Raw genomic sequence first — 26324 nt, forward strand, 5'->3', positions numbered from 1 at the left:
AAGGAATTATACGCCCAACTCTTAAAAAGTAGTCAGAGATTCTCTTTTTAAAATTTATTCTTTCTTGATATTTTCATATAACATAAATGTAATTCTACTGCATACAAATATAGATTTCTGGGTGATTTTATTCTTTTCAAAACAAACATAAGTTGAAAAAGACCAAAACCACTTACGAAAAACAGAGGAGCCAATTTCTTCCAAGTCAATAAAATACCTTGAAAATTAATTTATTCATCTAAAAATGTTATAACATCGCGTTCAGAATAGACATGGGTGGACGGTAGTAATAGTAAAGATAAGAGAAAAGGTAAAATTCAAAAGTAAGTATGGAGGAATAAGAATAGTCTCGTTAAGTGCATTAGATAAATTTCTACCGTACACGATCGAGTGTGATTAAAGTATGGCTTTTGCTAAGATATTTGACTGTTTCAATTCGGTACGAGAAACCGACGGGAAGGAACACGTGAATGCGGGATGGGTTTTCTAAACTGAGACTTAGTAAAGTTTATTTAAACATTAACGAAAATAATAATAATTTTATACTTTATTAATTATCAATATTAAACAAACGAATGATATAACAACGAATCGATTTAAAATTTCTTAATTAAACTGTAGTTACTACGTAGATGAACACCTTTTTATATCTATTCTATATTTAAAATGTAGGGATAGCAATATTTCAAGAAATAGTTTTATCAAAAAGAGAAAAAAAAAGCGACGAAAGTGCTATAAATGTAAAGTATTCTTTGTATGTTATATAGAAGATACGTCAGTAAAACTGTCCAAAAAACAAATTTGTCTAAACGGAAAAACTTATTTAGAACGAGTAATATTTTATATTATATTCTACTATAAGCCGGAGGAAACTTCTCCAATCTGGAAAGAAAAAAGGGTACATATTGGGCTGCAATTCAAAAAAAATTTCAAACCTATAAGTTCGCACTGTCGTTGCCCTGTCTCTGTCCCTCTTTAATCTCGAAAACGGATAAATAGATAAAATTAAAAAACGGACGGGGAAATCGTAACAAAAATACGACCAGATTAATTTAACTATCAATATGTATGAACTTCCGATTTGTATTTCCATTCACGTTATTTCAAAATCGTCAGTCGACCCCCCTATAACGTACGTTCCTATAACGACAATTCCTATAACGTAGCGAAAAAATTGTAGCAACTTTCGTATAACGTACCTCCTATAACGTCGTTTCGCGAGAAGATTGATAGAGTCTGGACCAATAGTGGATGAGCAGCCGAACTACTTTCCTCCGACCCTGCGCCACGCTACGGAGCGGCTAAATTGAGTTTGCTATCGTCTGTTTAGTATTATATATAAATTATATATAAATTAGGTACTGTACATATAATTATATATTAATTATATATAAATTAGGTACTGTATATATAATTATATATTAACTTAATTTATTGTAACTTTATTATAATTATATATATGCTTTCTGCCGCCTGGCAACACGCTACGGAGATTTTAGGCTAGTAAGTTGAGTTTATTATCGTCTGTACAGTATGTAAATTAGGTACCGTAAGTCTAATACAGCACTAATTTTATACATTTCTTGTGAAAGAAACACTTCTTATTCAACGGCCATAAAAATTATTTATATTAATGATGTCTCCAAAGGTCAAGTTATTTTTATGCGAAAAATTCGTAATTAGAAATCGCGGCAGCCGTGTTGTTCCGCGATGAAAACCAGCTTTAAGCAACGGCGTAGTCGAACGGTGTAAGTAATCCTACAATTTTTTGTTTATAGCATAGTTTATACAGATTATTCCCAAAAAATTATACGTATTTTGGAAATGTTGAGTGGAATTAGTCTAGAATCGGTTAATTTTACAGAAGAAAACCTTTCGTACAGCCTTAGTCCGTAAAGTTCCCACCTATCGGGCTGCGATTGGCTCACGTATTTAATCATTCCTACAACGTAATTTTCGGTTAGCGTGGAACGTATCTAAGCGTTATAGGGGGGGTCTACTGTACAAATACTTTCCCCCGAAAGGAATTACGTAGATAACTGACACGACTTTCTCGCTAACAACAAAAGTACGATTTACAGGTGCAAAACACGACTACGCTCCACGCACGCAAGTAAGCTATGTGCTCCCTGTCGCAGTAAAAGCGTAATAGCGCCTCTATTTCTCACATTATTATCTTCAGTAAATACAATACGTAGTTTTTAAAATTCTCTCCTTTTTTGTAAAAATAAATTTTAATAATTATCACGTTTAAACATTCTTCGTGTCTGACTCGTGCTCTTTCTTCTACACTAAAGGGTTCGGTATGAAAAGTCTTCATTTTGGTTCAAACGAAACAAACCGCAACTTTCTGGTATGTTTAGTTGGCAATTTTCTCCCTTCTGTCTTAACGGCAGAGAATGGCAGTTGGAAGGTGAAGATACCTTTCTGAAGTCTTTGGTTTCAAAAGTGAATATTAGATTCGACTATGACGAGTGCGGGTTAAATTTCTAAGCATAGATTTTTAACTTTTCTGGACAAATTTATGAACAGTGTGGACAGATTAATTTAAAAAGCGTAAAATTTTAAAAATCTTGTGAATTCGTTATCTACTTCGAGTCCTGTGTAAGTGAGTTATCGCCCCGATTTCAAATGATACAATAAATAAACTAAGAATAAATATAATATTACAATACAATATACTTTTTATAAATATGATTATTTTTTAGCCCACCAGTGGCCGAGTGGTCTTCGTACCCTAAACACTGGGAGTTCGGTCGTGGGTTCGCGCCGCGATCGGACAGGCTGGCTGCTTGGAGTTTTCCGGGTTTTCTCCTTGCCAATAACGACTAAATAGGAGGCCAGTTCCCCATAAAAGTCCTCCCGGAAGGCATTAGTTCCCCTCGCGTAACATCGCGCCCCAGAGAAGGCAACGGGAAACCACTCTGGGTAGTAACTTTCCCTAGTATACACCTTAAAGGATTACAAACCTACGCCAGGTGTCGCCGACATCAGGAATCTGATATGGCACCAAGAAGAGAGAGATTATTTTTTAATAAAATAGATGCAGTCCAGTGGAGTGGACACCAATGTTTTTGCATGTATCTGTCACATTGCCGTATTCTTGCACCAAACAATGAATTTCCAGATAATGTTTTGTCCAATGCAGATGAAAATTTGAAATACCAACTTTATTATATTTAACATTTAGAACACTGCTACTCTGGATGTCTATTCGGGTGTTTCTTTTTAATATTTCTTAACATTAAAAAATCAACATGCAATTTAATGAAAAAAATTCTAGGTCAAAGCCACATCTGTTGCCATGATGATGGTGCACCTTTGGAGTTTACGAGTGCCCTCTGTTAACGAACACTAACAGTTAAAAGGGTTACAATTTATTTATATATTTATGTGTTAATAAATTGCGGTATAAATTTTCGAATTAATAAAATCTGAAATTCTACATCTTTTTTTATTACACTTGACCAAAATATGCAATAATATATTTAAGAATTACAGAATTGTTGCAACTAGGACGCCTTTAACAAGACAATATAACCACTTTGTTTTACTTTCCCGGTTGTTATCAGGCCCGTGTTTAGTAATTTAAAATAATTTCGTAAGCTAATTATTCGAAATTTTTAAAAGTAATTTAAGAAATAAAAATATCTTGATTGAACAATTCAAAGGTGAATTTTATCTAACATAAAAATGTGCTATTAGCTATATATGTATGCTGTGGACTTATTATTAATTTTTTCCAATAATTTATAATTTTATAGATACATTTTATCCTTGTTTTTCACGATACTCAGTAATTTTTCCTGGCAGGATAAAGACTTCTGGTAAATATTTTCTTTCTTTTGTCAGTGTCTTTCACTGTGATGATCTGATTTTCTGTTTAAATTATTTTTTGTTTGATTTTTCTCGTTTCGTAATCTCGTATTCATTTTATTAGTCATTTTTTTCATTTGTTATCCGTCATTCTTCCGATGTGTCCTTCTGTTTTGCTCTCTTGTCCGTCTATCAGAGTAACGGGAGACAGGTTTAACATAACAAATTAAAAGTTTATTAACTATAACTAACCGAATGATATAGACACAGCTATGCGGTTAAATGCGATTATTTTATTGACTATTACACAAGGACAGCGAATAATTTCTGTGTCGCGTGACTAATTTATATTTCGAGAGAGAGTTTAGAAAGTTTCCTTAACATATATAATACATCTCAGTCATAATGGAGAATTGTACGCAACGATCGTTGCTTCCTGGAACAGTCGGAGCCGCCGAAATGCCTTCCAACCTGTGTCTTCTCCTTTGCCTGGATCGAGTCCGATGAATAGAGAGGACAAGGTAACGAAATGGGCATTATTAACAATTACAACTTCCAGTCGATCGACCCGAGCCTCCGGTAGCTCTGGCTTTTATACACTTGTGATGCGAAAGAGGTCGAGCGATCGCCCATGTTGACGATGTTAGTGAATTTTCTTACACCTGTGTGTCAACTTTCCCATCTGATTGCTGACATCCGACCGAACTATTCCATAGTTTTTCTATCGAAATGTTTACAATCTTCTTACCCCAAAAATTTGCTTTACATTGTTTTTTCAATTTTTTCTCTAAAATCCACACAAAAATATAATTTTTAATTAAGATTTCCAAGCTATGGGGTCAAATTAATTAATTGATATATTCTCGAGTATTTTTTANTTTTAATTTGGTCTCTGATTAATGAAAAGCGACGAAACACCATTTTAAAGTGCATTTTTATTCAACTAATGTATCTATGAATAATACGTATCCCAAAAGGTAGCCAATACGCCAAATTATATTTATTACGTAAACATAAAAAGTTGCCACATTTAGTGCTACGTAGCCAAATCTTGCGGGTTGGACACCCCTGCTCTATGTCATTCTTCTCCTTTAACAATAGAGTTCTACCGATTATCTTTCTAACACTATAACGAGGAAAATTTTTGAACTGAAACAGCGTAACTACCGGTTTGTAGCAGAAGTGAATCGGGACATTCTGCCCGCAGTGTTTCCGTATCTGCTCTCGGTTTCATCTGTTTAACTCTGTTCTGGGGATTAGGGAAAGACACACAGACGGACAACGGTGGAAATTTAGAAGTCTACAAACGATTAAAGATATTTATTACAGCTTACGAGGTTGAAACCTGCCTTTGTTATTTGCTATTTAAATATTTCTCCTGTCCAAACGGGCATATTAGCATTTATTAGAAAAAATTTTAAAGTTATTCGTATTAATTTTAAAGTTTATTTTTCTGTTATATGAAAATAAACTGTTTACTCCTCCTAATGCACAAGTAATCGTGTTGAAAACTGTCGTATACACGTGGAAATTCTCTGCGATGTCTTATTACAGACCCGATATAAATTTATTCATATTGACAAGGTTATTCTAGTTAAGCTAATTTTTAGGGAGGAGGCTTTTTTAGTTTTCTTCATTTATTTTTTATTTGGTAATTCTAAGCGAAATGAAAGGAGATTGAAACCAGGTCGAACTTGTGCTAATACTGTATATTAATACTATTTGGTTGTTCGTTAAACGGAGGTCTCCGTTCTCTCCCCTCGACTCCACATTTATTTCTCTCCTATTTTATGGCCGTCGTCCGATTCTATCCGTGCGAACAGAGCCGTTCAGTCACCCATCCGGCTTTATTCAGATTTTTTTCAGTGTATTTGTTTGTCGGTTCGTGTCGGCCTCGCTTCGGAGGTTTCTTCCGACGGTGACAATAAGGAGGTAGCACTACTATCGGAACTTTCGACTCTTTCGGAATTTTTTCTTTCTTTCGCTTTCCTCATTTCATGCCTGACGGCATTCCTGTAAACGCAACTTTTTATAATAAGGGTGTCTCACCCATCGGCTCCAATCCTCGTAGATTTGGCCACGCATTTTCTCAATAAATCCTTTTTCCATTCTTTTTTTGTCTGATTGCAAAAGCACAAATTATACTTGACGTGAGATGTCTATTATTTTAATTATCCCGCGTTGTGAGGATATAATTTACTTTCGTCATGCTAAAAAGTGTTCTAACTAGCCGTGATTTACGGTGAAAACAAAAAAAATTATTATTATTATTTAAAAACTTCATTTCTTTGTTTCTGACAACAGACGACCCATTTCGTTATTCTCCTATATTTGATTCTTACTGTAACACAGAGGCTCTGATCTATCAAGATATAAGTAATAATATTTGGCGATACCTTTACACGATCAACGTTCTGATTTGTAATTTGGAGGTCTAAGTAACACTTTGTGGAACAGAGTCCTAACTCAATATCGACTTGCTCCCGTTCGGTGTCCGATAAATCGTACAACGACGTAAAGAAGGAAGAGATTACTTTTGGATTGCGATGTTCCCATTTAATAACATCGGGGTGTTTATCTAAAAAATGTGAAAGTGTCTGTTAGCAGACTCTTCCCACGTACAGCTAGAGTTCAGCAAGAAACAGAAACAAGGGTCCTGTTGTCAGTTGTATCGTTAAACTACACTTTATGCAGGTTACACTTTTCAAAGGTAATTTTTAACAAGAGTTTTGAATAAACATTACTTCTTACATATACAGTGTAAGCTTCAGCCGTGAAGAATTTGAAGTTTATACACTATACTTTGATATATTAATATTAACTTTTACTGTTTTCAAAATATATAAAAGTATAAATTTCATAAAATTGTATTTATAATTAAAGAATAATAATCATTTAGCAAATATTAAAGCAAAACATGTATTCAGCATAACATAGAATTAATTTTCTCTCTTATTTATAGAAAGAACGTATAAAATTATTAAGAATATGAAAAATGTATATAAGAGAATATATTTCCCAAATAATTACATTTCAAAGTCACGTAAACATGGAAATTTTATTAAATATTATTTATTAATTATATATAATATACAGTTTAATACAAAATTGTCGATGTTTATGTAACAATATGAATATGAGAAATACTGCTTAATGTTTTGTTTTCACTTTATTCGAAGTGTAAGAACGAATTTCGAATGGTGTCGAAGTATCTGTCCGTGAATTTGAATGGAAAGTCAAGTTGGGTTGACGAAGTCGTAGCCTGGTGAAAGTATCACATTCGGTTAAATTCGAAATCCTTGCAAGAAGGCCTCGGCAGAGAACAGGTTTTTGTTGTCAGCAGCAAAAAACTTTTTCACTCAAGGCCTTTTACGCTTTCTTCACCACTTCTTCGGACTCCTTTCTGTCGAATCCCGTCTCACGTGATAATGTCTCGACCGTCCTTTCCGTAACTTCAAGTATCGACGCCCCAAACAATGGACGAGAGAGGAAGTACGGTCGTCTGGAATTACGCCGACCACCCGTTAGACATCGGGTGTATGCGACTTTTCGTCCGCATCTTTCGGAAGGCAAAGACGAGGTGCTAATGTTTAGAAGAAATTATAAATAAATATTTTTCGATGTAATTCGTCTAGTTTAAATTGAATATTATTTTCTGAAGTGTTGCGGCAGCAATGACAGGAAAAAATAAGGGAGTCATTTCCTTATTCAAACAAAAAATGGGAGAACAGAATTTTTCTAAATTACATGTATTTATATCTCATCGCATCATCCATCAAGAAAATCTATGTGCAAAAGCTATGCAATTAGAAAATGTAATGTCTGTCGTATCCAACTACATAGTGCTGTTTTTATTGTGTTTAAAGTCACTTAGATTTTACAAATAGGTGAGCCGTTCACAGCCCGGCACACGCATTTGTAAAATCTAAGTGACTCATACAACATGGAATTCATATAAAACGGAATAATCAACAGTGTTATAGGGGGGTCGACTGTAGTAATTAATTTCTTTTTATTTATTTATTTCATATTTGCAAACTAAAAATTTACAAGTCACAAGGTGTCAATTAACTACTATGGCCCGATGAGAAAAACGTAAAATTTATTCTGGCCCATGTTATAAAAAAGGTTGCCCACCCTTGGTTTATAGTGTGAAGATCCGAAACCCTTTTTCTGTTTTAGATCAGTATAAATCTAGGAATTTTCCTAGTAAAAGAGAAAAGGGGGACTTCTGCGGTCAATGACCGAGACGCTCTCCTCGAATTAGAAAAAAAGGAGAATGTTAAATTATCAATAAACGAAAACTTCTCTATTTGTTTAACAGTTATTCTATAGACGTAGTATCAACAAGAAGGGAATAAGAGATATTTCTTATCAACTCTTGGTTGCACGTAACACGTGGTTACGGTAATAAATCGCCTTGTTCATAGTCAAACACGACGTTTCATATAAACAATAACTAAATAGTTGACCAGGTTAAAGAAATTATTGTCAAATGATTGTTAATTTATGGATTAGAGCCATCAAACCTATAGGAATTTATATCATAAAATCATATCATTTTGACACCAATAACAATAAATTAAACAAACTTCGCTGAGTCATTTGTCCGAACTAGCTAGATCCAAATACTAACACACTAGCAGGTGTGCGGATAAATCATGAATAACGTCATAGTTCTCACCCCCTCGAAATCAGTATAAAGAGGGCTCCCGGCNATAAAATCATATCATCTTGACACCAATATCAATAAATTGAACAAATTTCTCTGAGTCATTTGTCCGAACTAGCTAGATTCAAATATCAACACTCTAGCAGGTGTGCGGATAAATCATTAATAACGTCATAGTTCTTACCCCGTCGAAATTGGTATAAAGAGGGCTCGGCCCAGATATCGGGGTGGCTTTCAAGAAAACAGCAACCAACGGATTAACTATCTTCGACACTGACCATCGACACCGGACGTATAAGCAAAAAGGCTCGTCTATCTACAAATTAGTAAGTAGAATTCTCTCCCTTCTCTCGGGTGGACTGGGGCTAATTCCTAAATAGATATAAAGAAGGATCAGAGAATATCCTCTATCGTAAATATGCGAGATGTATGCCGGAAAACCGACTATTGTAACCTCGGTTAGAGATTAGCAGTATTATTAATTATTGTAACCTTTTCATATATATCATTAGTTAATTAAATATATATATATATATATGTTATCTTAAATATGTGTGTTTACTCGTACTCGGTTAATACCTTATCGACTTATCCGCGACATCCCACTCGATTTTCGCCTTCCTAAGTTGCCATCCACTGACCCTGTGAGCGGGACTCACCTTCCCGTTGTCGGAAAACGGTTTAAGCTTTGATGCTAAACCCCCGATTCTCACAATAGTATATACAAAATTACCTGCTGAGGAGGGACAAGTGTGTCCGAAACGCAAAATTATGTATGTGTCCAGGTATATTAAGTCAAATAAAAAATGTTTTTCTGTAAAACTTTGTAATAATTTCTGTAAAGCCAGTATAATAAGTCCTGGTAATAGAAGATAAGAAATTATAAAAGAAAATATATATTTTAATAAGATTAACTGGTGTTTGGAACCTGACAAGAGACTCGATTGTTAAATCATCGTCTCAACCTTTTTACTAGCAACGTAAGTCCCTCCACATTCGATTTCTTTTTAAAAGATAAACCATCCTTTAGACGCGGGTGAGCGGATCTAACGATTGTGTGTCAGTAAGCGACATAGAACAATTTTATGCCCTTGGCTCCTCACAATAGTTTTAAATTATATCCGTCCTATAAGACGACTCACAAACTATCAACGGCCTATGAGTTTACTTTAGATCAGCGATCATCATCTGAATAATAATACTGTACAGAGTATACGGAATTATGTCCTATTTATAAATTTTATTTTTTTGCATCTGGCAGCTGTACTTTGCGATTGTTGCAAACATTGGCACTGATTAGACATTCGGGTAATGACCTTGACTATTCACAAAAACGTTGTATGAGCTCTTCTATTTTACGCACATACCCTACTCTCTTCTAGTAAATGATTACGGTTTGTCTGACTTTTTATAATGGTTTTGATTTAGGCCCTATATAAATTTCAATCCATTTTTTTTTTTTTTTTTTTGTATCTTGTCCTATAAAACGATCCCGGATTTTGGAAGTTTTTTTTTATGACTTAACTTTCGTCTTATCTGCCGAGATATATGGTAGCAATTTTAATCTTTTCAACAATTTGTAATGTTTGATAGAGAAATTACTTTATAAAAATTGTACTATCCTGTTTACACAAAACATGTGNACATTCGAATAACGACCTTGACTATTCACAAAAACGTTGTATGGGCTCTTCTATTTTACGCACATACCCTACTCTCTTCTAGTAAATGATTACGGTTTGTCTGACTTTTTATAATGGTTTTGATTTAGGCCCTACATAAATTTCAATCTATTTTTTTTGTATCTTGTCCTAAAAAACGATCCCGGATTTTTGAAGTTTTTTTTTATGACTTAACTTTCGTCTTATCTGCCGAGATATATGGTAGCAATTTTAATCTTTTCAACAATTTGTAATGTTTGATAGAGAAATTACTTTATAAAAATTGTACTATCCTGTTTACACAAAACATGTGTCAAAAGATAAACGCCATATTCACGAGAATATATAGGCCTATCCACATAGTTTATACAATCCGTTGCCGAAATGTAAACACTTTATTATCGCACAAAAGCAATTATTATAGCACTTCGGAATTTTTTTAATTTAAACTAGTCACACGAAATCTTTCACATATTAGCAACTTCGATGACACGCGGAACTGTTCAACACAGACGACTTTTCAAATATTAACAGTACACCAGTATTAATTAGTAGACGTCGATTTAACGAATTTCTTGAAAACTGAAAACGTGTACAGTACTTACCTTAGACACTGAACGTGTTGAATTTCATACAAATTGGTTCACCGGTCATTGAGATATTAAGGGTATAAGTTGGCACTTTAGTAGCATTCCGAGTATGGCTAAAGTCTACGATAATTTACAAAGATAAATCATTTTTAATGAAGGAAAGTTTTTTAAAAATTAACATGCCCAAAACGTGTTGCTGATCACGACTGCTCACTATAATAAACGAATCAATAACTATAGCATTATAAGACCATTTTACTCATTATTCACAACCCATAACATATACAAGAATATACTTTCAACGGTGCATCAGACAAAAAATTTTTGTCGAAATAAAACATTCAACAAATCTTTTCAATAAGAGAAACACTTTATATAAATTCTTTTTAAAGCAGAGAACATAAATTTATGTAAAACAGATATTAAGTTTATAACTTTTCAAGAATTTTGTATTGCAAGTTTTTACCATCGTACCGTCTAATTCTAACCCCGTTTTCTATTTTTTTCATACTATCGCCTTATTTTAAGGTAGGACTATCCGCAAATGACGTGGATACTGAAAAAAAGAAGGGGTTAAAATCTATACTTAACTTGTTCTTTATGTGTTTTTGCGATTGGCGGAAAGGGATAACGTGACTAGAAATACAAAAGAGGGGTGACGGATGCCGTCAACACCGATCGCCTCATTATCTAGATTATCTAAGTTTTGTCTAATAAATTCTTGTTTTGTTGTTAATTAGTGTCTTATAGTTGAATAACTCCAACGTCTTACCGACGACCCCTCTTACCTCCTCCACTCGACCTGACAAAAGAATCCCGACTTTCCGGGATAGAAAAATACAAACAAACCGTCCACTGACAAGTGGGCAGTTTTCACCAAACTGTTGCCGATCAAAAAGAGATACGACTTCGTCATACCTCAGAGGCTTCCCACATAATTATGACTTGTTTATGTCTTGTAACAATTCGAAGTCGTTCTACTAAAAATGTTTTTACATTATTTAATTGCCTTTTATAAGGTCTTGCCGTATCTATTGTATTTTTAGTTTTTGATTTATCATAATATTTTGCAATGTATCTATTTTTTTCAGAAATTTCTATAATATACGTTCCGTAAATACTGCAAAACACATTTTCATTACCGTTGGCCCAATAAAGTTTAAAGGGGTACAATCAATAAAATAAGAATAAACATAATATCACAATACAATATTTTCATAAAAATGAGTATTTTGGAATAAAATAAATACATGCAAACCATTGATTATCGTCACCATCGGCCTGCATCTATCACACTGCCCGTATACTTGCAGCGAACAATGCATTTCGAGATTATGTTTCGGCCAGTACACATAAAAGTGTCGTATGCCAACTTCATTACACTTATCTTTTAGCACAGTGTTACTCTGAATTTAAATCAATTGTATTTGGATATTTCCTTTTGTATATTTCTTCGATAAAAAAAAAAGAAAGTCAAAATAGTGAAAAAAATTATGTTCACAGGCCTGGAATCATTCAAGCTGCACTTCAAGTTCAAATAATAATTTTCGAATATAGAAACATGCAAGTCATTAGTGGCGTCACCACTGGTCTGCATTTATTTTACTGCAAAACTAGCAGATGATCCCGGTGATGCCCGTGCAAAAAACAACACCAAAAATTAAAAGTACGAAATAATCTCTAACTCTTCTCTTATATTAGAATATAGTCGATCATAGCCGTTTTCACTGGGTACAAGAATTAGATCTTCCTATTCCGAAAATAACTAGAGAATTCTCACATAGGTTTAAAAATACGTTCGATTTTCTGCAAAAACTGCGTTTAAAATAGTACAGTACAAGCAGAATTCTTCACGGTAATCCTTAACTCTCTCCCTCTCCTCCACGTGGATAATTTTGGAAATTCCTCATCAGGATACGTCGTGAGAATGCACAATGTGTTCCAAATGTCAACGTTCAACTCCTAACCGTTCGGAATCTGGGCATATTATTATTGTTATTATCATCAATCTATCTCGATTATATTATGACACTCGTATTTATGAAATAATTTATGGTGATATATTTATTCTTATTTTCTTTCTTACACTCGTTTTAACCGGGTCTATAACTTAATTACACAGGCCCTACGTATAATCTTAACCACCCACCCTCGTTGCCATTTCCATGGTGACGGTACCTATAGTAATTACTTCTGTTAACGAAAACTGAAAGTTTAATAAATAAGTAGATTATAACCCTCTTAAGTGTTAATAAAGTGCGGTATAAATTCTCAAATTAATAAAAATTCAACGCAAAATCTTCAAAAATGTATCTTCACGTTGATCTCCAAAACNACGTTGCATGGTAACATGATGAACAGGGTGCTGATACAAAAATAGTTATAAGTTAGCCGAGTTATTGGTTAACAGTTATGAACTAATATTATACAGTCAGTTTAAATTAAGTACATACCAAAAACAGTAGAACAACAGAGTTGCAGGTTCAGACATTTTTACAAGATGCAGGGAGCGGTTACAAAGGAGGTGTGTTACCTTACACATCTGGAGCACAAGTGGTGACAACATATGATGCAGCCAGATGTCACTGCTAATTTTATCTATTTTAACTTTTAATAGATGAAGGCCCATGCTCAATTATCAATTGGGATCTAGGCAAATTATTCTTTAAATGTAACATTGATTTTTGAGCGTTTGTGCCCTTTGTCATTGGTGTGATAAGCCCTTCCTGTTATCTACCTTATGGTTATAGATATTTTGATTAATTAATTTAAAGACATTTTGTTTGTACTTTAAAGCAAGTTATTTTCTATTTGCTAATCAGAAACTACACCATTATAATAAGTCCTATAAATAAATAAGGCTACAATTTTATTAAAATGCAACCTAATAAATAAAACTACCCATTAATTAGTTATAATTGTCGCTTCAGTTGTCCAGAAAACAATAGAGTAACACCTGTGAATTGCAACAATATTTATGTTTTAAAGTTTTAACGTTCATTTTGTTAAAAATTAAAGCATAATTCGTTAAAATTTAGCAATATCGGCTTTTATCACAAAAATTTTACTTATTCGTATCGTTTATCAATTTTAATTTTTGTGTTATATGCAAGTAAACTGTTCATTTCTTTTAATATACAAGTAATTCTGTTGAAAAACTGTGGTATAGTTTAGTTTTAATTTGTCTTTTTTTAATTTTATTTGTTTATTTCGTGTAATTATTTACTGTGCAGTTCTATTTTCTATTGCGAGAACCGAGGGAGGAAGAGTAACCCCGCTTACCGGCGACTCTGCCACAGGATGACTTTAAATGGGCTAAAAATGTGAATGGGGAAGTCAATGAGTACGTCGACAGGTTCCGAATAATTACACAGGTTGATAAAAAATAACACGTTTAATAAACAACTATAAAATTATTCATATCGAAGGCAAAAGCGAAAACGGAACAAATCAGAAATTTTATTGTAGCTCGCCACAATGATTTGTCTTTCCAAAAGAACATCTACGTTCTATTCTTGAGAAACGTCTCTAAGAGGGACTTCTCGGAGAGCGAGAAAGTCAAAATTTCTTATAAATACCTCTAACTCTGGTATACGACGTAGTCTGAACTATCGTGGACATGGGAGGTGATCATCTGGTTATCTTGGGAGAGAGACGGCGGGTATGGCAGGTAGCGACTCGCAGGACTGTCTTAGCAAAGAGGGAAATCGAGGAACATTCTGATGCAAATCCATGTAATTTCGACTCGTCCGGAATTGTTTATGTTAGTTGTCAAACATCCGAATCCTTCTCTAGATTTATTACTTTATCTATCAGGTATTGTCACTTCTTCCCTGTCATAAATTTGATAACAGTTGTCAAACTAACGGAATTGCTAGAGGTGACTGAGTTCATAATTATTCTTGCATCTTAGTAATGATTGTTGCCTTTTATTGTTTTCTCATCGTTCACATCGAACGTAATAGAGGGGGGTTGTTCGGTTCGGTCTACCCTTGTCGGTGACCTTTTTCGTTACCCTTTATCACAGGGGTGTCCAACCTTTTTGTTTCTCTGGGCCGTATTGGAAGAAGTCAAGGAGTTTTGGGCCACAAGTACATGTAATATATACAAGTATATTTAAAAATTAACATGTCTAGATTATAATAATAAGTATTAAAACTTTATCAAGAAAATGAATATTTTAAAAATTACTTCTACAGGCACTTTTAATTTCTACTTAGAAATAGATAAATTGATTTATTATAAAAGACAAACGAAAATTTGGGTTTCTAATTAATAAAAAGCGACGAAACACCATTTTAAAGTGCATTTTATTCAACTAATATAATTATAAATGCGAAAAAGTAGCCAAAGCGCCAAATNATAAAGACATTTTGTTTGTACTTTAAAGCAAGTTATTTTCTATTTGCTAATCAGAAACTACACCATTATAATAAGTCCTATAAATAAATAAGGCTACAATTTTATTAAAATGCAACCTAATAAATAAAACTACCCATTAATTAGTTATAATTGTCGCTTCAGTTGTCCAGAAAACAATAGAGTAACACCTGTGAATTGCAACAATATTTATGTTTTAAAGTTTTAACGTTCATTTTGTTAAAAATTAAAGCATAATTCGTTAAAATTTAGCATAATATAAGTGTTTATCTTAAATTTGTTTTTAGTTAAGAGTTTATTAAATAATAACTATAAATAAATCAAAATTAAGTAAAAGATTCTACTTAATATAAGTATAATATGCTAATTAATGGTTAAAAGCTTAAACAGCTAAACAGCATAAAATCTGCCTTTGTTATTTGCTATTTAACCTTTTTCCTATCAAAACTGCAATATCGGCTTTTATCACAAAAATTTTACTTATTCGTATCGTTTATCAATTTTAATTTCTGTGTTATATGCAAGTAAACTGTTCATTTCTTTTAATATACAAGTAATTCTGTTGAAAAACTGTAGTATAGTTTAGTTTTAATTTGTCTTTTTTAATTTTATTTGTTTATTTCGTGTAATTATTTACTGTGCAGTTTCATTTTCTATTGCGAGAACTGAAAGGCTAGAGTAATCCCCGCTTACCGGCGACTCTGTCAGAGGATGGCTTTAAATGGTCTAAAAATGTGAGTGGAGAGGTCAATGAGTACGTCGACAGGTTCCGAATAATTACACAGGTTGATCAAAAATAACACGTTTAATAAACAACTATAAAATTATTCATATCGAAGGCAAAAGCAAAAACGGAACAAATCGAAATAATCAAAAATTCTATTCTAGCTCGCCACAATGATTTGTCTTTCCAATGGAACATCTACGTTCCATTCTTGAGAAATGTCTCTAAGAGGGACGTCTCGGAGAGCGAGAAAGTCAAAATTTCTAAAAATACCTCTCACTCTGGTATACGACGTAGTCTGAACTACCGTGGACGTGGAAGGTGATCATCTGGTTATCTTGGGAGAGAGACGGCGGGTATGGCAGGTAGCGACGGACAGAATGGCGGTAGGGGTCTGGTGTCCGCTTTAGATGTACCCGGATGCTCGCAGCTGTTAACGTCCGTTCGCAGGACTGTGTTTCAGCGGAGAGGGAGGACTATACTCTTCCCGGAGGGGGAGGGAAATCGGGGAAAATTCTGATGCAAATCCATGTAATTTCGACTCGTCCGGAATTGTTTATGTTAGTTGTCAAACATCCGAATCCTTCTGTAGATTTATCACTTTATCTATCCGGTATTGTGACGTCCCTCTCATAAATTTGATAACAGTTGTCAAACTAACGGAATTGCTAGAGGTGACTAGGTTCATAATTATTCTTGCACCTTAGTAATGATTGTTGCCTTCTATGGCCATCTTGATCTGTTTTCTCATCGTTCACATCCAACGTAATAGAGGGGGGGGGGTTGTTCGGTTCGGTTTACCCTTGTCGGTGACCTTTTTCGTTACCCTTTATCACAGGGGTGTCCAACCTTTTTGTTTCTCTGGGCCGTATTGGAAGAAGTCAAGGAGTTTTGGGCCACAAGTACATGTAATATATACAAGTATATTTAAAAATTAACATGTCTAGATTATAATAATAAGTATTAAAACTTTATCAAGAAAATGAATATTTTAAAAATTACTTCTACAGGCACTTTTAATTTCTACTTAGAAATAGATAAATTGATTTATTATAAAAGACAAACGAAAATTTGGGTTTCTAATTAATAAAAAGCGACGAAACACCATTTTAAAGTGCATTTTATTCAACTAATATAATTATAAATGCGAAAAAGTAGCCAAAGCGCCAAATGATATTTTTTATTTTTTACGTCAAACAAAAGAAGTAGCCACATTAGGCGCAATGTAGCCAAATCTTGCAACGTTGGAAAAAATACTAAATAAAGCTGTAGTTGTGAATCAAAGAAATATAGACTCAAGTGCGGGGAAAGGAGAGAAAGAACAAAAGATAAAAAGTAGTGAGGAAGGCTGGAAAATTCAGGGTCCATATTTGCTTAACAGATCTATTTAATCTTTCTCACTACTACATCTTTTGTCCTTTCTTATCTTTCATTCCTTTTCCCAAATTTGGTTCTATAATTATTTGAGTCACAACTCCAGCTTTATTTAATAATCCTTCCTCATTCACACATGTCCAAGTATTAGAAAATATTTCCTTTCCACTCAAAAATAAAATATGAATAAAGGTTTACGGCTTTGTAAAACTTTTTTTTTGAGTTTATGCCGTTGAAATAGATAAATAATAAAAGAATAAAAAAATTTGTCGGTTTTGTTTACACGTTTATTGGGCCGCACTAAAACTTGCCTTGGACACCCCTGTTCTATCATGTAACAAATTGAGGTTATTGTTAACTGTTTGGTTATTTGTAAATCATAACGAAGGTGGAGATGAATAATCCCCGGGGGTGAGAGGATAACTTTATCTGTCTTCCTAAACGTCTTTGACAGTACCTTGCTGATTCAAAAAGTCCACCGTCGACTTCCTAACAAAAACGAAACTGGAAGAAGAAGAAAAAAAAATTTTTGTTATTAAAAAAACAACAAAAATTAGGGAATAAAAACGAAAATAACAAATGCAGTTGTAAAACTGCATTTGTTATTCTCTTTTGTGTACTGACAAATATCAGCTGCTATTGCTGACGTGTATTTTATTGTAAAAGCAGATTAAATAAAAATTAAATATGGATAATTTGAAAAAAATAACATACTCAATAATTATATTTCGCTTATTATTTACATCTTTTTTTATAAAGAGTTCAAATTTTTATGCTTTTTCCATGAAAAATCGTATATAAATAACTTAAAACAGAAAAGGATGAAACGAATGCTGTATTCTTTTGCCTTTCAATACTGTTTAGTTTCTGTGTTAACGAAGGGTTCAGAACTGTATTTTAATTCAAACATTTTTCCTCTGTAAGGAAATAGATAGAAGACGGCATGACAATTGCTACAGTAAAAGTATAATATACAGAGGAACACGACTAGTAATTTGTGGTGGTGCACGTATTTTAAATAAATAAAAAATAAAAATATAATAAAAAGTTGTTTGATGAATTTACAAAAGAAACTGTTTAAATATAATCAAAATTTAAATAAGGAATTCCTAATTCTATTTTTTAACTGAAAAAATATTTTGTGAAGAACGTGTGTAGAATTTACAACCGAAACAGGTGCAAATATCGCGCTGTACATCCATGTGACGTCAAATCACAACTTGTACATATTAAAACACATAAATTAGTGTTATATAATATAAACCGTAATTGCTAATTGAAGTCTCAATTTACGCATTCTCTTTTGCTTTTCAGTTGCAAGTAGAATCATGATGAAGTTTTTGCTGCCGTTTTTCATTTTAAGTACTTATTTATTTATNATATTAAATATGAAAAAGCAATAGAAGCAAATTAGCTGATTCTCCTTGAAAAAAAGTATTCATTATTATGTAAATATTGTATTTAAATTCATTATTTATTCCAATTGGAAAAAAAATTAGTTACAATTGACTGTTTTAAATATATTCCTCGGTAAAAGCAGATTTATATCAATATTTTTTATTCGTAAGTGTGAAATTTAAGTAAGAATTAAGCGAGTTTATCTGAATGTCGATTAATCCCAGGAGATGTTGTTTGACAAGTTGTCCTGGATTTGAATGATAGCGAATAGAATTATTTTGCAGAATTATTGAGCTGCAATTTGAATGAATTGTAGACCTATTGTCTTTTCTTAATTAACCTTGAAAACGTAGTTAGATAGATGAAAATCTAAACCAGTCACTTGAGATTTTAGATGTTTGCCCTTATTAACTATTTAGTAACATACCATACAAAACTGAAGTGACTGTATTATAATTCAAACATTTTCCTGTGTAAGGAAATAAATAGAAGACGGCATGACAATTGCTACAGTAAAAGTATAATATACAGAGAAAAACAACTAGTAATTTGCGGTGGAGCACGTATTTTAAATAAAAAAAAAAATTAAAAATATAATAAAAAGTTGTTTGATGAATTTACAATACAAACTGTTTAAATATAATTAAATTTTAAATAAGGAATTCTTAATTTTATTATTTAACTTTAAAAATATTTTGAAAAGAACAAGGGTAGAATTTACAACAGAAACAGGTGCGAATATCTCGTTGTACATTTATGTGACGTCAAATCACAACTTGTACATATTAAAACACATAAATTAATGTTATATAAAAAAATCCGTCATTGCTAATTGAAGTCTCAAATTACGCATTCTCTTCTGCTTTTCAGTTGCAAGTAGAATCATGATAAAGTTTTTGCTGCCGTTTTTCATTTTAAGTACTTATTTATTTATTTTCTTGTTCTTTTTAAATATTTTTTCACGATATTAATATTTATTCTTTATTTGTAATTTATTTATAAGGTTTAATTCCAAAACAACCCGGAAATTGTGTGCTCGAAGTAATTGTAAAAATTGTGAAGGAAAATCTTGATTTTAACACTTTATTTCCTGAAGTGACTGAAGAGGTGAAAGTAGCACTTATTGTAAGTAAAAACGTTTAATTAATTTAAATAATTAATAATGTACAGCGTTTCAATCTGCGCTAGTGTTATTATAGAAACATAGTTTGTTTTCGCTATTTCTAGAGCTAGGACATTTATCTACTAAATACTATATAAACAGTTATGACACGTGTCACTTCATATTTCAAGACGACAAAGTCATATTTATTACGATAATCTAAAGTATCTTTGTAAGAAAGGCAACTTCTGGATTCATAATTGTTGTGTTATTTTAGAATATTCATTATTAATTTTTGTATACCATAGGAAATCATAGGAAAACCATAGGAAAACCAATTGAACAATCGTTATTTCGCATTAACTTAGAAAATTCATTCGTAATAAAAAATTTACGATAATTATTGCTTTGTGTTAACAGGCTTTGTGTTAACAGCTAATAAAAATTATTAATTAATTAATTAACTTTAATTTTTAATTAATATAATTGCAACAATTACTTGTATTGTTTGGTAAAACTTTATTGTAAGATATATTTAACGTTTACATTTCTCTTTATTAACTAGGAATTATACGCCCAAATCTTGAAAAGTAGTGAAAGATTCTCTTTTTGAATTTCAGTCTTTTTTGATATTTTCAGAATATAACAGCTGGGTTACCGCAGTGTCTGGATTCCAGTAGGTTCCCTTCCCTCGGCTGTGAAAATGAAATAGACGGCGGAAGTAACGTGATGTCAAGTGTTACGTATATATCGTGCTTGTTAAAGAAAGTTTGTTTGAATAATGATACTGCTAATTTAGTCAAAGTGGTAAACTGTCTTGCAATACTAAGTACAGCTAGAGTACACTTTGTTTTAGTAGATGTTAAAAGAAATGTTACAGCAAAAATAGACGAATGTATTGGTAGTATTACTAGTAGCCGTGATAAATTAATAAATTGTAATTTGATCGATAAAATTCTAGAATTAAATATTCAATCTACTTTAGATTATATAAATACAAATATTATCGAGAAATCAAGAANAAATATTGTGAAGGAAAATCTTAATTTTGACACTTTATTTCCTCAAGTGATTGAAGAGGTGAAAGTAGCACTCATTGTAAGTAAAAACTTTTAATTAACATGAGTAATTAATAATATATACCGTTTCAATATGCGCGAGTGTTATTATAGAAACTTGGTTTGTTCTTGCTATTTTTGCAGCTAGGACATTTATCTACTAAATACTATATAAACAGTTATGACATATGTCACTTTATGTTTAGAGACGACAAAGTCATATTTGTTACAATAATCTAAAGTGTTTTTCTAAGAAAGGCAACTTATGGATTCATAATTCTGGTGTCATTTCACAATATTCGTTATTAGTTTTTGTATACCAAAATTCTGATAAATATTTTTGGTAAATTTTTAAATGTAATTTGTTGTTATCAAGGTGGCTCATTATAGAAAATAACGTTACTTATGCATAATCACGAATAAACCAATTGAAACTATTATTATTTCGCATTAATTTAGAAAATTCATTCCAAATAAAAAATTTACGATAATTATCATGACATAATTATAGTTTTTGTGTTTTAAAGACTATCAAATATTATTTTTATAAAGGCTTTGTGTTAACAGCTAATAAAAAATTATTAATTAATTAATTAACTTTAATTTTTAATTAATATAATTGCAACAATCACTTGTATTGTTTTGTGAAATTTTATTGTAAGATATATTTAATAATTACAGTTCTGTTTATTAACTAGGAATTATACGCCCAAATATTGAAAAGTAGTCAGAGATTCTCTTCTTAAATTTTATTCTTTCTTGATATTTTCAGAATATAACAGCTGGGTTACCGCAGTGTCTGGATTCGAATAATTTCCCTTCCCTCGGCTGTGAAAATGAAATAGACGGCGGAAGTAACGTGATGTCAAGTGTAACGTATATATCGTGCCTGTTAAAGAAAGTTTGTTTGAATAATGATACGGCTAATTTAGTTAAATTCGTAAACTGTCTTGCAAAACTAAGTACAGCTAGAGTACAGTTTGTTTTAGAAGATGTTAAAAGAAATGTTACAGCAAAAATATCCGAATGTATTGGTAGTATTACTGTCAATACCCGTAATAAATTAATAAATTGTAATTTGATCGATTACATTCTAAAATTAGATATTCAATCTACTTTAGATTATATAAATACAAATATTATCGAGAAGACAAAAACCAATTTCGTAACGTTATTAAAAATTCTTAGTGGAGATATGGAAGCAGAATGTGTAGTTGACTTTGATACATGATAAATTATTTTTGATTTAAATTTACAAAAAAGGAATAAAACATAAATGTAATTTTACTTGTACACAAATGTAGATTTCTGGCTGATTTCATTCTTTTCCGAACAAACATATATATCACACTTTGAAAATTAATTGAATCGGGTAAAAATTTAATAACATCACGTAAAATACTGAAATATTGAGATGCGATCCGACAATATCACGTGTACATTATATAAGAAAGAAAAACAATTGTTTTAGCGTAAATGCATTTTTACGTTCGAGTTGTTGAATGAGTTCATTCAAGTCTGTGCAAGGCTCATTCAATCAGCAGCATGCGTGTTCTCACTTTTTGGGACTTCTGTATTATTGTGTATCTACCTGTATTATTATAGAAACACAAAAATCCGTTCTACCTTTGCACGTTTTCTCCCTGGAAGCTGCACTTTATATGATATAAAACGAATAAGAGAAGAGAAATAAGAAACAGTAAACCCGGGAAGGAATTTTTTCAACAACTGAATTATAACCGAAAACTAGCAATTATTTATTGTGATATCATCAGAATTTTTATAATTTTTACATTTAAAACATTTGAACAATTGTAATAAGGTAACTTCCGGTTAGCGTCCGAAAATAGTGCATAGATAATGGAAATACAGCCAGTCAGACGACAGCGGGAAACATCTGCAGTTTTTTCTAACTGCAGCTCAGTAATAAAATTTATTTAATCGGAATAAAATGCACTTAATAAGTGTTATAAATAAACAAGTTTACGATTTTATTAAATTACAAGCTAATAAATAAAATTAAACAAAACATAAAAGCCATTAATTATTCATAATTTTCGCTTCATTTGTCCAGAAAACAATAGGATAACACCTGTGAATTGCAAAAAACAAACGGTTTTAAAGTTAGCAAAAAGATGATTTTTCGTAAAGATTTATATTTTAAAATTTTAAATTTCGTTTTGTTCAAAATTATTTGGCGAAATTCAGGTGAAGAAATCTTTTTGAAGTTTTTGCGTTGAAAAGAATTTATTATTAGACTCGCTCCTCGGCTCATATACATAACAATTGAAATGGGTCGACTTTACCGAGTGCGGGATAAATGTCTAAGCGTAGATTCTTGACTTGGCTGGCAAAAATTAGGAACAGTGTGGACAGATCAATTTAAAATCCGTAAAANAATTTACAACCGAAACAGATGCAAATATAGCGCTGCTCATCTATGTGACGTCAAATCACTACTTGTACGTATTAAAATATATAAATTAGTGTCATAGAAGATAATCCGTCCTTGCTAATTGAAGTTTTAAATTACGCATTTTCTTTTGCTTTTCAGTGGCAAATAGAATCATGATGAAGTTTTTGTTGCCGTTTTTCATTTTAAGTACTTATTTCCTTGTTTTTAGTTTAGTAAAATTTGTTTTTTTTAAATATTTATTCACAACATTAATATTTATTCTTTATTTGTAATTTATTTTTAAGCTTTAATTCCAAAACAACCAGTAAATTGTGTGTTCAAAGAAATTGTAAATATTGTGAAGGAAAATCTTAATTTTGAAACTTTATTTCCTCAACTGACTGAAGAGGTAAAAGTAGCACTTATTGTAAGTATAAACTTTTAATTAACATAAGTAATTAATATTATATAGCGTTTTAATATGCACTTGTGTTATTATAGAAAGTCGGTTAGTCTTGTTATTTTTGCAGCTAGGGCATTTATTTATCTACTAAACGCTATATAAACAGTTATTACACATGTCACTTTATGTTTCAGGACGATAATGTCATATTTATTACAATAATCTTAAGTATCTTTGTAAGAAATGCAATTCATAATTGGATTCATAATTGCAGCTTCATTTTAGAATATTCATTATTAATTTTTATATATCAAGATTCTGATAAATATTTTTGTTAACTTTTGAATGTAATTTGTCTTGATGGAGGTGAATCATTATAAAATGTACCGTTACTCGTGCTTAATCATGGCGAAACCAATTGAAACAATCATTATTTCCCATTAATATAGAAAATTCATTCCTAATAAAAAATTTACGATAATTATCATAATATAATTCAATTTTAATGACAGTTTACGTCTTTTAAATTTATTAAAAATATTATATTTATAAAGACATTGTGTTAACGGCTAATAAAGGATTATTAATTAACTAGCAAATAGGCCTGGCGTTGCTGGGGCGAAAACTAACAATAGCGAAGATTAAGATTATTACATTATAGTCAATCTTACCATTTACAAAGAATGCAAAAATTAGGTTTCCCGTTTCCAGACTAATTAAAGAATTTTTAGATGGATTAAAAAATGTTTGATTCTCCGCAAAAACGAAAAAACTGTAAACCTTGCCTGTCGCTTTCTCTTAACACTTTCATTATTACTTAACACATTTATTGTTAACACTTCCATTATCGAAGCCTTAATCCTGTTCCAATCCCCTTGGGGGGAATTTCGAAAAATCTCTTTTAAGTGTGCATTCTCGTGACGTACCCTAACTGCGTAGAAAATTTCAACTTTCAACTCCTAACCGTTTGGGCTCTGCGCTGATTATTATTATTATTATCAACTCGTTTCGATTATATATATATTTTTTAATTAACTGTAATTTTTAATTAATACAATCGTAACAATCACCTGTATTGTTTGGTAAAATTTTATTGAAAGGTATATTTAATATATACAGTTTTCCTTATTAACTAGGAATTATACGTGCAAATCTTAAAAAAGTAGTCAGAGATTCTCTTTTTAAATTTTAGTCTTTCTTGATATTTTCAGAATATAACAACTGGATTACCGCAGTGTCTGGATTCGAGTAATTTCCCTTCACTCGGCTGTGAAAATGAAATAGGCGGCGGAAGTGACGTGATGTCAAGTGTAACATATATGTCGTGCCTGTTAAAAAAAGTTTGTTTCAAAAATGATACGGCTAATTTAGTTAAATTGGTGAACTGTCTTACAAAACTAAGTACAGCAAGAGTACAGTATCTGTTAGAAGATGTTAAAAGAAATATTACAGCAAAAATATACGAATGTATTGGTAGTACTACTGTTAATAGCCGTAATAAATTAATAAATTGTAATTTGATCGATAGAATTCTAGAATTAGATATTCAATCTACTTTAAGTTATATAAATACAAACATTATCGAGAAATTAAAAATCAATTTCGTGACGTTATTAAAAATTCTTAGTGGAGATATGGAAGCAGAATGTGTAGTTGACTTTAATACATGATAAATTATTTTTGATGTAAATTTACGAAAAAGGAATAAAATATAAATGTAATTCTACTGTACGCAAATATAGATTTCTGGCTGATTTCATTCTTTTCCAAACAAACAATTATAAGACACCGTGAAAATTAGTTTAATCGAATAAAAATTTAACAACATCACGTTCAATACTGAAATATTGAGATGCGATCCGAAAATATATGAAGTATATTGCGACATCCCGTCCACAGCATAAAAAACAGTCGTTTTAGCTTAAACTCATTTTTACGTTCCAGTTGTTGAATGAGTTCATTTAAGTCTGTGAAAGGCTCATTCAATCAGCCGCATGCTTTGAAATAAAATGTATTGTAAGCAGACGACAACGTTCCCTCGAGTTAAAAATTTTGACACCACCTGTATTATTTTGGAAACAGAAAAATCCGTTATATCTTCGCACGTTTTCTGGACGGGAGCAGCACCTTATATGATATATTTCGGAAACCTTCATTTGCTGTTTTTAAGCAGAAAGAATGAAAATTAACACCTAAACACAAGAAAATTAAGTTTGTTTCGTTTAAACGAAAATTAATGCCTCTTTGTTTAGAAAATATCTGAATCAATCGGATATTTTTAGAGTTAATAAAATAACTTTTTCTCGAATATTTCGCATTAAATAATCTGGTTTATTATTAGGAGTTATTCTGCTGCTGTTGTTTCTGTTTCTGTGTAAATACAGATTACTTGTTTTTACTTTAAAATAGGTTATTTTCCATTTTCTAATCAGGAACTACACCATTATAATAAGTCCTACAAATAAACAAGTCTATAATTTTATTAAATTGCAAGCTAATAACTAAAAATCAAAATTATTTATAATATTCGCTTCAGTTGTCCAGAAAACAATAGAATTACACCTGTGAATTGCGAAAAACGAACAGTTTAGAAGTTAGCTAAAAGTTGATGTTTCGTAAATATTTATATTTTAAAGTTTTAACGTTCGTTTTGCTCAAAATTAACGTAATGTCGAAGAGACGATTTAACTTAAAGTAGATTAAGTTACAAAGTAGCATAATGTAAGTCTTTTGTTAAATTCGTTTTTAGTT

At 31.7% G+C, this 26324-nt stretch overlaps 2 protein-coding genes and 1 long non-coding RNA gene across 3 annotated transcripts in view; all 3 read left to right on the top strand.

The window, feature by feature from the left end:
- Nucleotides 1-20750, top strand: part of LOC111621020 — a 44906-nt gene extending 24156 nt beyond the window's left edge. Inside the window, exons 3-4 of the mRNA XM_023363064.1 lie at nt 20357-20636; nt 20737-20750. Coding sequence (XP_023218832.1) covers nt 20357-20636; nt 20737-20750 — 294 coding nt within the window. The remainder of the gene's footprint in view (nt 1-20356; nt 20637-20736) is intronic.
- Nucleotides 20751-20752: 2 nt separating this feature from the next.
- Nucleotides 20753-21864, top strand: LOC111620524. The gene is made up of 2 exons (XR_002755928.1): nt 20753-20815; nt 21548-21864. It is a non-coding gene; the product is annotated as an uncharacterized LOC111620524 (long non-coding RNA).
- Nucleotides 21865-23246: 1382 nt separating this feature from the next.
- On the top strand, nt 23247-25303 carry LOC111620515. The gene is made up of 3 exons (XM_023362445.1): nt 23247-23377; nt 23476-23597; nt 24785-25303. Exons 1-3 carry the CDS (start codon nt 23344-23346, stop codon nt 25241-25243), a joined length of 615 nt encoding a protein of 204 aa, XP_023218213.1. The 5' UTR covers nt 23247-23343; the 3' UTR covers nt 25244-25303.
- Nucleotides 25304-26324: the final 1021 nt, after the last annotated feature.

The sequence above is a fragment of the Centruroides sculpturatus genome, unplaced genomic scaffold (assembly GCF_000671375.1).
Source record: "Centruroides sculpturatus isolate CEXI.00-Female unplaced genomic scaffold, Cexi_2.0 scaffold74, whole genome shotgun sequence".
NCBI lineage: Eukaryota > Metazoa > Arthropoda > Arachnida > Scorpiones > Buthidae > Centruroides > Centruroides sculpturatus.

What these genes read in the sequence shown, in the direction of transcription:
- LOC111620515 (XM_023362445.1), top strand. Translation starts at nt 23,344, where the DNA reads ATGATGAAGTTTTTGTTGCCGTTTTTCATTTTAA. An exon ending in GTTGCCGTTTTTCATTTTAA is followed by an intron (nt 23,378 to 23,475) that starts GTACTTATTTCC and finishes TTTATTTTTAAG; the next exon opens with CTTTAATTCCAAAACAACCA. An exon ending in AGGTAAAAGTAGCACTTATT is followed by an intron (nt 23,598 to 24,784) that starts GTAAGTATAAAC and finishes TGATATTTTCAG; the next exon opens with AATATAACAACTGGATTACC.